This window comes from Apis dorsata, unplaced genomic scaffold (genome assembly GCF_000469605.1).
Source record: "Apis dorsata unplaced genomic scaffold, Apis dorsata 1.3 scaffold_517, whole genome shotgun sequence".
NCBI lineage: Eukaryota > Metazoa > Arthropoda > Insecta > Hymenoptera > Apidae > Apis > Apis dorsata.
Genome location: NW_006263742.1, coordinates 473,858 through 487,213, shown reverse-complemented (window position 1 = coordinate 487,213; position 13,356 = coordinate 473,858). Strand labels below are relative to the sequence as shown.

Here is a 13,356-nt window from a genome sequence, read left to right as displayed (position 1 = left end):
GGATTTTTCTCCAATTTCTCTTATACGAATTAAATTTCTCAGGAAAAAAATATAAAATTTAAAAAAAAATAAAAAAAACAAAAATTAAATCAATATATTTTTCTTTACACGATTCAAATTTCGTAGGCGGGAAGAATATAAAACCTATCCTAAAAAAAAATCGAAATTAAACAAGCAAATCTATAGATTCGATAAAAAAAAAAAAAGAAAAATCATAGATTATACGATTTAAATATCACGAATGAATAGAATATAGAATCGATTTTAAAAAGAGAATCAAAAAATAAAACGAAAACAAATAAAATCGATTAATAAAAAAAAAATTAATCTTTCTCTACGCAAATTGAATTTCGCGCGAAAGAATTGAAAAAGCGGAAGAACTCAATGGCTGACAAACGAAAATAGCGGGCAACTTCTACCTCGAATGCACGTATATTGCAATTTCGTGCAATCTGCCGAGCAGTAACGTGACACCTTTATGTAATCGAGGAGTAACAAGCTGTTCCACGTTTACTTCCACATATTTTCAAAACACTCTCGAGTATCGCGAGTTTTTCATCGTTAGTAGTAAACACGATTCTTTTTATTTTCTTATAATTTATGTCGATTATAAAGCACACACTAACACACACTTGAACATGTCGAATTTATAAACGAGTTAGAAACGAATAATTTCGTTTAACAAGAATCGCATTTTTTGAATTAAATAAATCGAATTGTACGTATATAAGGATTATTTATACATATATATTAAGCATCTTAATATATATGGATAATATCTCACGGACTATTGTTCGATTAAATAATGAGAATCGAGTTCGCAATATTATATTCAAATACGATCGTATTGGTAATTCAATCGATGTTTTGAATCAGTAATAACGATATTGAAAAGTCATGATCAAATTTCGATTATGAAATGAATTAATTTTAAATGATTAAATTTAATATTAAATTTAACCTATAAAATTTGTTTAATTTATTGAAATAATTTTGATTGAATCTAATTATTTATTTTAAAATTCTCTTTTTTGAAAAATCCTCCATGGAAAAATCAATTTTTTCTAAAAAAAAAAAATATTTAAAAAATATCAAAAACATTAATCACTCTTTCCCTCAAATTGAAAAATCTCATCAAAAATGTTTTCCAAATACTCGCAATGAAACCACAAAAAGACACTTCGAATCGAAACGCGAGAAACAATAATGCGAGAAAATATTCTAAAACGATACTTGTCTCATTCGAACGCGATTTTAAGCGGATTTTCGTGAATTGGCAGGACAACCTGTTGAATCTTAATCCTTGACTCTAACAACACCACGAATCCTACCATTATTTCCATCTTTACATAACCTCTATTCAAAATTGTCCGTTTCAAAAGTTAAAAACGTGCACTCACTTTTTTCCAGCATCTGTTCGAAATCTGTACACGCACGAGAGATGGATTACAAACGAAGCTCGAGTGATGACCGAGGACTGAGAAGCGTCGCGACGCCCGATACCCACCACGACGCCATCGAAACGATTTCTACGCGTCGTTCAACTACGCAGAAGCCACCGATTCAGAATAGTCGTGTGACGCGTCTTCCCCGGTTCGTGGTTCGTACCGAACTGATCGAAATGTAAACGTTTCGAAAGGGGCGTGTAATGTTTCGATCGTTTTAAGAACGTCGCTCGATTGCAAATATTTACAAACGGCGTACATGTGAATTTGAATTTCGTAAGATGGTTCCGATTAGGTTATGGTGCGTATACATTTTTTATTTTCGATTGTTTTAAAAACTCGATCGATTTACACAATGGTGCGTGAAGATTTAATTTATTTCAAATAATTTTTATTAAATTATTGAAAGATGATTAGTGAAATATATATATATATATTTTATGTTTTATATGTGTTTATATATGTGTATGTTTTACGTATAGGATGTTGATATCATCTTATTTGCAATTAATATAGGAACTTTTGTATTTAAATCAATCTTAAAAAAATGTGTTTCACAAATATATTAACAATCACTTAATATACTATTTTTATTCTTTTATTCTTCGATTGTTTGATATCTTTTTAATAATAATAATAATAATTTAAAAAGAATTTTTAAATTATTAACGAACTTTTTAAATTTTATAGTAATATATTTAGTAATATATAGTAATATATTTGATAATTAAATCTTGATGTAAAAATTATGTAAGTATAATTATATTTAAATAAAAATAAAAAAAAAAGTCTAATTTCTAATAAGGGAGCTCTGCTCTTCCTACTTCCACTATTTCTAATTAATGTAAATTTGCATTACGTCAGGAGTAATAAAGCCTCATGAATAACAAGTGAGCGAGGAGCAAAGTATCTCGGTGTTAATAAAATGGTTGTATATTTTTTTATTTTAACGTTAAAAATGAACCTTTCTTGCAATATTGAATTTGTTAAGAAAAAATTAGAAATTGTGATTTAAAATTCATTGCCGTTTTTAATTTTAAAAAATCATCGAATTAAAAAGAAAACGAGAAGAGAAAAAATTTTTTTTATGAAAGATCAAGCTTCTTTCATCCGAGATGCATAATTAAGCGTTAAAATAATTAAATTGTACACGCAATATGAAATAACAACCTACTCAATCTAATTAACCAACTATTTCAAAACACGAGAAAGAAAATCTTTTTTTTCAATTTATAATTTCTAAATAAATTATTTTCATGTCTAAAATATTGAAAATTAAATTATATTAAATTTAATTTATATGCTTGTAATTATTTCAATATTTCCATAAATTATCCATCGATTTATAAGTAAAATGCATGCTGGGATTAACTAAGCAAAGTAATGAAACGCACCTTTACCAAATAGAAATCCTTTGCCGAATTTCAAAGCACTGTCAATCTCGTGCAGAAGACCGTACTCATTGTCAGTTTCCTTTGTCGCAAAATTATAACCATATCCTTTAAAAAAAGCAAACCGAAGCAGGCCCAAAAAAAAAAAAAATTAAACAAAATAAAATAAATAAAAGATATATTACAGTCTTATTACAATTTTATTATTTATTACTTTAAAATGCAGATTGGTGAAATAAAAAAGCGTTATTCGCTCGTGGAATATTTATAATTTTTTCTTTCTTCAAATATGATATCATTGTTGTGAGATTTTAAATTAGACAATAATTCTTTATTTTTAAAAATAAAAAACAGGTTGAAGATTAAATTTTAAATTATTTAAATTTATAATTTTCCATTTATTGATATAAATTATGTATCTTATTATAAATATTCCATGATATTCTAAAATATATTCTATATTATTAAGTCAGTACTAGCCAAGTGCGTTACATAGTTATAAAGCGATGCTTAGAGATGCACAGACAGACAATGACCTCAAATGATTAAAAATAAAATAAATAAACGTATTATTGGATGGAGGAATGAAGAATGGGCCTGATTTTCTTCCTTCGTTGAAAAAGCTCTGCTTAATATTTAAAAATAAAAATTTATCCTCAATTTTTCAAATATTTTATTTTGCACAAAAATATAATTTTAAAAATTCCATTTCCATTCGATTTGAAATATATTTCATCAAAATCCAAATAAATTGCGTTTACCAGATATAATATTACAAATTGCACGAAAAAATTCTACAAAGCACTAATAATATTGACACCGATTCTGGCCAAAACAAATTTGAAGCCAGGCTACAAAATATCTGTGACGTTAACTGGGTCACTCGCTCAGAAACTACTGCTATCTATACATCCTCTATCCGCAAACAAATTCACTCCACCTCCAAACGCAAAACGTATTAATTTCGAAAAATAAATCTAATTTCCACGATTTTTATTTTCATTGAAAATCATATTTTTCGAAATAAATAAAATACAATCCTTCCCGAATTATTTTCAAAATAAAAAAATTCCCTTCCATTAATTATTCCAAAATGGAACATATCATACATTTTATATACTACACGATTATCACAATGACAGAAACACTTTTATATTTCCATACAAAAAAGATACAATCATATCTGTGACAATTCTGACATAATACATTAAATATTTCATGTACACAACCTAAAGAGTAAAATATCGAATCGAAAAAGGCCAGTTAACCATCACTTCCCGCCACTCATCGCGTTAAGAAATATTTACTTCGAACGTCTATTTCGATTCCTTCTTCCCACCTCGTTCTAGCTCTGGTGGGGGATCGAAAAGGGTGAAGGTCTCGAGGGAGGAGAGGGGAGGGGAGAGGATTGATGTACGCGTGTCGCAATTCGTCGGAAATAGCGAAAATCGAGGGAGGACCGGTCCTAAGCCGCGAAGCTGGACGTTTTACTACGAGAGAGAAGCTGGTGCCCTATTTTTCCCGAGGCCTATATTTAGATTCTCATTCTCGAATGAATCATAATCGCGTTGCAACCGACCAGGCTCGGACATTCGGAGGAGAAATAAATCGTTGAGTTTTGGACGTAAATTGGATCCTTCGGTGGTGGGGAGGAAGGAAAGGAAGGAGAAAGAAGGAAGGGGGGAGTTGTTGGTAAGGCCATTTAACTTTTTTGTCTCTAATAAAATTATATATATAGTTTCGTCGTTTATCTTAATTGTGAGTACTTATTATTATTTTTGATCAATTGCTAGTATATATTTTATGCTTTCAATCGTTAAGTGTTAGTTTATGTTATTTAATGTTTCGATTCTTAATGATTATTGCTTGCATATATTTTTACATTTACTCCCAAGTAAATGTTACTTTTTTTTTTAATTTTAATAATAAATAATTATCGCTAATTTCTTGAACCTAGTGTATTTTTTTTTAAATCCCGAATAATTATTATCAATGCTTTTCATAAAAGCGCGTCTTCGATATTTAATAAAAGAATTTTTAAAATAAAAATCCGATAAAATTTTTACTATTCGAAATTTTCTATATATACATATATTATTCCTATATCGGTATGCTTTCCAATCGGTCCAGATATTTCTCTAACTCGTTGTGTCACGAGAATAAAAATAGTACGTAAAATTTTACAATTTATATAGAACGTATAAAAATTTACGACGGCGGAAATTCTTATAGAGTTTGGTCTCGGCGTTCTAGTTGTAACGATAACCTACGACCCACGTGAAACCTAACAAACTTATCTCTCGGCATTTCCCACTTTATTAGCGGGAAAACGATCCGCTCTTCCCGTCTATCGATTCATCGTATAATACCCTTTCTGCCATCCTATTTCACGTTTCATTGTGACGAGTAATAAGGAGTTTAAACCCCTTTTGAAATAACTTTTTTTTTCCAATTAAATCTCCCTCTCGTTATTAAATTATATCCGTATGTGGAAAAACAGGTAATACGAATAACGAGTTAAGTAATTGTTTCGTCGAATATTTAAATTTTTTGTTTATAAAAGTGAAAATCAAAATTATATTTCCCCGACGAATATCTTCAATATAAATTAATATAAATTTTTCAAAAGGGAGGAATAAACTAGATATAAAATGTTCGTCAATTAAAAAAAAAAAAAAATCCAATTCGTCGAGTTAGTAACGAGCAATACGACAAGCATTCGGATACCTACCCACAACAATGCAATCCAATTTTACGAAACGTGCCATTAGTAATTGTTACATCCAATATTCGACACGCCTCTCTCTCGTGTATACCTCAAAAAAAAAACAGGAAAAACTAAAAAAAAATCCAAAAATCCAGGCGATCAATCTCGAAATATTTCAATCCTCAGCAAAAAAAAAAAAAAAAAAACCAAAAAACCCGGGGAGAAAACTCGAAAAATTTTAAACCCCAAAAAAAAAAACAGGAAAAACAAAAAAAAAAACCAAAAAACCCGGGGAGAAAACTCGAAAAATTTTAAACCCCAAAAAAAAAAACAGGAAAAACAAAAAAAAAAACCAAAAATCCGGGCGCAACAACTCGAAAATTTTCAATCCCCAGAAAAAAAAAAAAAAAAACAACGGCGAGGTATAAACACAGCACAATCCTCCATTTTTCACCTGGACTCACCATCGTCGAAATTGGCGGGCATATCGAGGAATTCTTGCAGATGCTTGGGCAATTTTTTCGAGTCCTCGAACTCCTTTCCATCGATCAAACACTTCGCCTTTACGATACCCTCCTCCTCCTCCTCCTCCTCCTCCTCTTTCTTCTTCTCCACTCTTTTCTCCCCCCCTTCTCTCTCCCTTCCCCCTCTGCCGCCACCTTTCTTATCCTTCTCACTCTCCGTCTCGCTCTCGTCCAAATTAATCCCAAATTTGTTCAACCTGTTCCTCGCCTTCTCGATGAACTCCCTTTCCACGGTGGTCATACCGCTCTTATCGCTCTTACGATCGAATTTCTTAAGATCCTCGTGCGTGCTGATCTTCACCACCTTGTGGTGCTTCCGCTCCTCTCGTTCCATGACCTTGTGCACATACTCGTCGTACATCCGCCTACGAAACGCCTCGCCGTTCACCACCACCGAGGACGAGGACCTCGGTCTCTCCTCGATTCTCACCATTTTCCCAACCTTGCCGATCCTCCTCCCGCCATCCACCTCCTCCTTCCCTCCGATTCCTCCTCCCCAACGCTTCAACTCCCCCTCCCCCTCCTTAGCAATCACCGAATCACGCGTCCGCTCCACGCGCTCCACCATTCTCTCCCGAGTCTCTCCCTCGTGGAAACCGTTCTCTCCCCGATCCAAATCTCCACGCCCGCGTTCCTTCGATCTCTCCTTCGATCCCTCCTCCCATTTCTCGCTCTCCACCTTCCTGGAATCGTCATTGGCCTCGTCCCCTCGTTTCCAAAAAGAACTTTCCTCCTCCTCCTCCTCCTCCTCCTCCTTTCTGCTCCTTCTTCCATTTCCCCTCTTTTTCCTCGTTTGGGCGCGATATTCCTCCAACGCCTCCCTCTCCTCCTCCTCCGCCAATATCACGTTCTTCAACTGATTCTCCAACAATTCTATGTACCTCAATTGGCGCGCGACGTATCGTCGAGGAGGCAACGAGCCACGCGCTCCCTCCAATTGTTCCTCGGTCTCGTTCTGAAGTTTCTTCAGCTCCTCCATGATCTCGGCTGCGGCCACGTGTTTCACGCCCTCCTCGTTCCCGTATCTGCGCGGCTCCAGGTGACTTCTGGGCGGGTTCTGGTCGAAAATGCTGGTCGTGTCGATGCAAGACCTGTCCACGCTCACAACGCGCTTCGCTCTCGGCGGCACCTCCACCCTGTCGTCGATCAACGCCGGGTTCACGTTGTAACGCGGCTCGCGCCTCGATTTCTCCATCTTCCCGCTCTTCACAGGACTTCTCTTTCCCAACGGCGTCCAACTTCTTAAACAAGGATTCTCCATGGAGGAGGAGTCGATGGTGCCGCTGTCCAACGTCAGAGGACTCTTCCTGAACGGCGTCGAGCTCCTTAAAGGCGGATCCGGCCTCTGAGGAGGGTTCTCCATGGAGGAGGAGTCGACGAAGTGAACCGATTTGTCGATGATGGCGCTGTTCAACGTTAAAGGACTCTTTCTGAACGGCGTCGAGCTTCTGAAAGGAGGATTCTCCATGCAGGAAGAGTCGATTATAGCGCTGTTCAACGTCAAAGGACTCTTTGTGAACGGAGGATCCGGCCTCTTGGGAGGATGCTCCATCGAAGAGGAGTCGATAATGGCGCTGTTCAACGTCAGAGGACTCTTTCTGAACGGCGTCGAGCTTCTGAAAGGAGGATTCTCCGTGGAGGAAGAGTCGATAATGGCGCTGTTGAACGTCAAAGGACTCTTTGTGAACGGAGGATCCGGCCTCTTGGGAGGATTGTCCATCGAAGAGGAGTCGATAATGGCGCTGTTGAACGTGAAAGGACTCTTTCTGAACGGCGTCGAGCTTCTTAAAGGCGGATCCGGCCTCTGAGGAGGGTTCTCCATGGAGGAGGAGTCGACGAAGTGAACCGATTTGTCGATGACGGCGCTGTTCAACGTTAAAGGACTCTTGCCGAACGGCGTCGAGGAAAAAGAGTAGTGGACAGATCGAGGCATGTCTAACCGTTTAGCGATCGCGCTCGATGCAACGAGTGGCTCGTTATCGCGCTCCTGCCCCCCCTCGCCCGACGATTCTATTAATAAATCATCGGGGAGCGGTGTCGCGTGGCGAGGCGATCTCGACGACTGACGATCGAGCCTGGCCAAGTTCAGCCAGTCGCACAACCTAGTGACTTTCGCACGCTGCTGCCGACCACTGTCAAAGGTCGGGACCCCGTCCGCGTTACAGGATCCCGATTGGCTCGATTCCTCGAACGTGACCGATTTGGTGCCGCTCCTCTTATCCGAATTCTCCTTGATAATTTCCAATAATCTGTTCCCCCTCTCGTCTCCTTTCCACTCTTCTGACCCGTGTTTACTATTCTTCTCCTCCTTCGGGCCCACCACCTCCACCCGATATCTGGCGGGGGGGACTCGCGGAGGAGGCTCCTCGTCGAAGTAATTGCGCCTGTTGATGAACTTTTCGTGCAAATCGAGCAAATTGTCCGCCGTTGCCTTTATCTCGGTTCTCCGTTGGGACGGGGAAAGACAGACGAGCAGGTTGGGATCCGTCGAGGTCGATAAACCGAGCCAAGTATTCTTCGTATTCTCGTCGACACGGTTCAAAGATGGAGCTTTTTGCGCGGTGCGAATCCCGTTAGTTGGAAATTTCGATACCTCGGATCCTAGATTCTCGAAAACGTTAAATCTCGGCACGGTGATCTCGTTGATCACGTGGAGACCGTACGGCATGGACAAGATTTTCTTGATGCAAATATCTTTCAACGATTCAACGGGACTCTCGTCGAAATTGTTACTTTTACTCTTCCGGTAAGTAGAGCCATTCTCGATCGGTACGTAGTAGAGGTCTTGGGAGGCGGGAGTGGGGGGTACTCCGCGCGACGATTCCATCTCTCGTCTCAATTTGCTTTTCCTCGCCTCCTCGGTTATTATGGAGAATATGTCCACTTGCCACGCTTCCATAGGGCCGTGGAACGCGGTGGTAGGATCGGTGATGGTGGACGAATCCGATATTTTCTGGGAGGGAGAATCCTTTCCCCTTCCATCTTGCTTGCGCGCGCGATGAGTTCGCGCCTCGTCGTTGCTCAGAGTGGAATTTAATATTTCGGAAGGAGTGTCGCGCCTATCCTTTTCCTTTCTCTCGTCATGGCGAGTTTTGAACGCGGGAGATTGTAGTTCATCGTCGGACGTACGAGTGGAATACTTGTAAATCTCCTCGAATTCTTCCTCGCTCGTAGTGAGTTCCCTCGAACTTTCCATCTTGTTACCGCGCTCTTTGTCGCCAGTCGTCGTTTCGACGGTCGTCGTACTCGACGTCTCATTCTTCACGATCTTCTTGTGAACGCGATGATGACGAGAGTGCACCTCTTGTCTCGGTCCAACCTCGTCTCCCCTCCCATTCTCGTCACAAATCTTTTTCGTTCTTTCCTTCTCTTTCTCGGAAATCTTCGCTTTGTCCGGTTTTCCCGTCGATTCCACGTTGATCTTCACTATTCTTTCGACAGGTCTCACGTCAGATACCTTTTTCCTTTCTTCCTGTTTCTCAGAAATTTTCACCATTCTTTCTATAGGTTTGTCCACGCTCTGTTTTATCGACGTGGACTCTAGCGACTTTTTGTGTAATTCGTAGGAAACTTTTTCTTCCTCTTCACATTTCTTGGAAATCCTCGTTTTGTCCGGTTTTTCGGTGGACGATTCAACGTTAATTTTCACTATTCTTTCGACAGGTTTTTCGTCAGAAATCTTTTTCCTTTCTTCCTGTTTCTCAGAAATTTTCACCATTCTTTCTATAGGTTTGTCCACGCTCTGTTTTATCGATACGGACTCTAAGGACTTTTCGTGTAATTCGTACGAAATCTTTTTCCTTTCTTCCTCTTCACATTTCTTGGAAACCTTCGTTTTATCAGATTCATCGGACGATTCAACGTTAATTTTCACTATTCTTTCGACAGGTTTCCCGTCAGAAAGCTTTTTCCTTTCTTCCTCTTTCTCAGAAATTTTCACTTTATCCGGTTTCTCAGTGGACGATTCTACGTTAATTTTCACTATTCTTTCCACAGGTTTGTCTACACTCTGTTTTATCGATATAGATTCTAGTGATTTTTCGTGTAATTCGTACGAAACTTTTTTCCTTTCTTCCTCTTCACATTTCTTCGTTTTGTCAGATTCATCGGTGGATTCAACGTTAATTTTCACTATTCTTTCGACAGGTTTTTCATCAGAAATCTTTTTCTTTTCTTTCTCTTTCTCAGAAATTTTCACTTTATCAGATTTGTCGGTAGAAGATGGCTCCATGACAATTTTCACTATCCTTTCCACAGGTTTCTCCACACTCTGTTTTATCGACATGGATTCTAGTGACTTTTCGTGTAATTCGTACGAAACCTCTTCTTCCTCTTCACATTTTTTGGAAATCTTCGTTTTGTCCGGTTTTTCGCTGGACGATTCTACGTTAATTTTCACTATTCTTTCCACAGGTTTTCCGTCAGAAACCTTTTTCCTTTCTTTTTCTTCAAATTTCTCGGAAATTCTCGCTTCGTCGGATTCGTCGATCGTAGACGATTCCACGTCAATTTTCACTATTCGTTCCACAGGTGCGTCCGCGCTTCGTTTCGAAATGGACGCCGTTGATTCTTCCCGCGTCTCTCGAGATTCCACGTCAATTTTCTCTATTCTTTCCACGGATTCCCTCTCTCGAAGTTTCGAACTCGTACCGGAGCCCAACGATTTTTCCTCCCGACATTGCTCCATGACAATTTTCGCTACTCCTTTCACGGGTAGCCCGTCCACGCTCTGTTTCGTACACGACACGGACACCGGCGATTTTTCGCGTGTCTCTCGATGCAAGTAGTCACGTTTTATTTCAGAACTTGCGCCATTGCCAAGCCTGGCGCCATTCTCCACGTACTTGCGCAACTCGTCCGTGTTGTCGTCGTTCTCGAGACAAACACTCCTCCCCCCAAACTCCTTCAAATCGTCCAAGATGTTGTCCCTCTCGGGTAGGGAGACGGTGTCCACGTTGCTTAAGGTGTCGCGAATATTTTCGACGCCAGCGTCACTCTGGGATATTATCGTCAATAATGTTCTCGTGGTGCCAATATTTTCCCTCGTCGTCCAACTTTCCGTGGAATCTCGATGCAATCCCGAGGAGGTAGCTGTGTCCTCCATCTCCCCAATGCTCTCTTTGCTCTCCCTTTTTCCACGGAGCGGAGAGTGGGACGATCTTTCTTGCAAAAGGCTGGACGATCTTTTCGGCGGTGTTGGAGGACGTTTCCTCTTCGTTCCTGTCGTGTCGCGTGAAATTTCGTACGAATCTTTGGTCAACGAAGACACTTCTTCACTCGTGATTTTTCTCAAAATTGATTTCGAGATCGATGATTCGTGATAACTCGTCGTCGATCGCTTATTTTGCTCCAATTTTTCGTTAGTTTCGTTTAATCGATCCGATTCCTCGTCGGTCTTGGAAATTTGCGCGATATTATTTTTCGAAGGTTCTTCTTCTTCTTCTTCTTCTTTTTTTAGAAATTGCTTAGTCAACGTTTCGCTTTTGGAATCTACGTCATCTTTGTCAGTTAATTTTGACTTCACGGTTAATGCCTCGAAATCTTCTGCTTTACTTTCCAAATCCAATTTTCTTCCCTCCACAGATTTCTCCATTTTTCTATCACCGTCTATTTTCAATACCTCGATTTCTTTCGATTTCACCATCGAAACGTTTCGATTTTCGGTCAATTTAGATTCTTCTTCTACGTTTTCCGTCATAGTGCGTTCACTGACGTTTGAAGTGTCGGAAATACGATAGTGTATCGATACATCGACAGATTCTTCCTCATTTGATCTCGATTTCATATCGATTAACGTGTCATCCGTTTCGTCTAATTTTTCTTTTTCATCGACAGAAATTTCCTCTTCAATTTTTAACTCGGATGCACTTAGATTCGTGTTTTCATTATTTGTTTTCAATATCTCACTTTCAATTACTTTTTCAGACTTTTCTTCACGCTCTTCCTTTCTTTTCTTTCTCTCTACATATTCCTTTCCATCACTTATCTTTGTGCTTTTCCTTTCTAATTCCTCTTCCTCCAACATTCCTTCTACTATAGATTCTTCTCCATTACTAATTTCTATAATTTCCTTCAACATTCCTCCTTCTATAGATTCTCCTCCATTACTAATCTCCTTTTCCTTCAATATTTTTTCTTTTATAGATTCTTTTCCATTACTAATTTCCATATTCTCCTTTTCTTTTATTATTTCTCTTTCTATAGATACTCTTCCATTACTTATCTTCTTTTCCTTTAATATTTCTCCTTCTATAGATTCTCCTCCATTACTAATCTCCATATTCTCCTTTTCCTTTAATATCCCTTCTTCTATAGATTCTCCTCCATTACTAATCTTCTTCTCCTTCAATATTTCTTCTTCTATAGATTCTCCTCCATTACTAATTTCCTTTTCCTTCAATATTCCTCTTTCTATAGCTTCTTCTCCATTACTAATCTTCTTTTCCTTCAATATTATTATTTCTTTTTCTATAGATTCTCTTTCATCACTAATCTCTACATTTTCCTTTTCCTTCTTCAATTCCTCTTTCAATGTTCCTTCTTCTATAATTTCTTCTCTATCACAAATCTTCACACTTTCCCTTTCTTTCTCCAATTCCTCTTCTTTGAACGTTTCTCCCTCCATAGTTTCTCCTCCATCACAAATCTCCACATTTTCCTTTTCTTTCTCCAATTCCTCTTTTTTCAATTTTTCTTCCTCCACAGTTTCTCCTTCACCACAAGTTTCCACCTTTTCTTTTTCCTTCTCCAATTCCTCTTCTTTCAACTTTCCTTCCTCCACAGTTTCTCCTTCACCACAAGTCTCCATCTTTTCCTTTTCCTTCTCCAATTCCTCTTCTTTCAACTTTTCTTCCTCCACAGTTTCTCCTCCACCACAAGTTTCCACCTTTTCCTTTTCCTTCTCCAATTCCTCTTCTATCAACGTTCCTTCCTCCACAGTTTCTCTTCCACCACAAGTCTCCACACTTTCCTTTTCCTTCTCCAATTCCTCTTCTATCAACGTTCCTTCCTCCATAATTTCTTCTCTATCACAAATCTCCATCTTTTCCTTTTCCTTTTCCAATTCCTCTTCTTTCAACGTTCCTTCTTTCACAATTTCTCCTCCACTACAAATGTCCACACTTTCCCTTTCCTTTTCCAATTCCTCTTCTTTCAACATTCCTTCTTCCACAGTTTCCCTTTCACCACAAATCCCCACACTTTCCCTTTCCTTCTCCAAACCTTCTCCAGGATCCTCCTTCTCCCCCACCTCCATCTCCTCCTCCCCGTCCACGCACGTCACACTTATC

General features: G+C 38.6%; 2 protein-coding genes across 31 annotated transcripts in view; both read right to left on the bottom strand.

The window, feature by feature from the left end:
* The window catches only part of LOC102672218 (sorbin and SH3 domain-containing protein 1), a 115,194-nt gene that overhangs the window by 41,621 nt on the left and 60,217 nt on the right, over positions 1-13,356 (bottom strand). For 15 of the 30 annotated variants that reach the window (XM_031512761.1, XM_031512758.1, XM_031512764.1 and 12 more), the window contains one exon: positions 2,840-2,944. The exons of 3 other annotated variants lie outside the window; for them this stretch is intronic. In XM_031512761.1, coding sequence (XP_031368621.1) covers positions 2,840-2,944 — 105 coding nt within the window. Of the gene's footprint in view, positions 1-1,400; positions 1,732-2,633; positions 2,637-2,839; positions 2,945-5,567; positions 5,620-5,997; positions 6,501-13,356 lie in introns of those variants that run through there. 12 more of the 30 variants (XM_031512759.1, XM_031512767.1, XM_031512779.1 and 9 more) reach the window with 7 other exon arrangements.
* On the bottom strand, positions 9,655-13,350 carry LOC116186211 (calponin homology domain-containing protein DDB_G0272472-like). Its single transcript, XM_031512803.1, has 5 exons — positions 13,199-13,350; positions 12,567-12,583; positions 12,219-12,344; positions 9,873-12,113; positions 9,655-9,753 (listed from the first exon to the last, which is right to left on the bottom strand). Exons 1-5 carry the CDS (start codon positions 13,320-13,322, stop codon positions 9,739-9,741), a joined length of 2,523 nt encoding a protein of 840 aa, XP_031368663.1. The 5' UTR covers positions 13,323-13,350; the 3' UTR covers positions 9,655-9,738.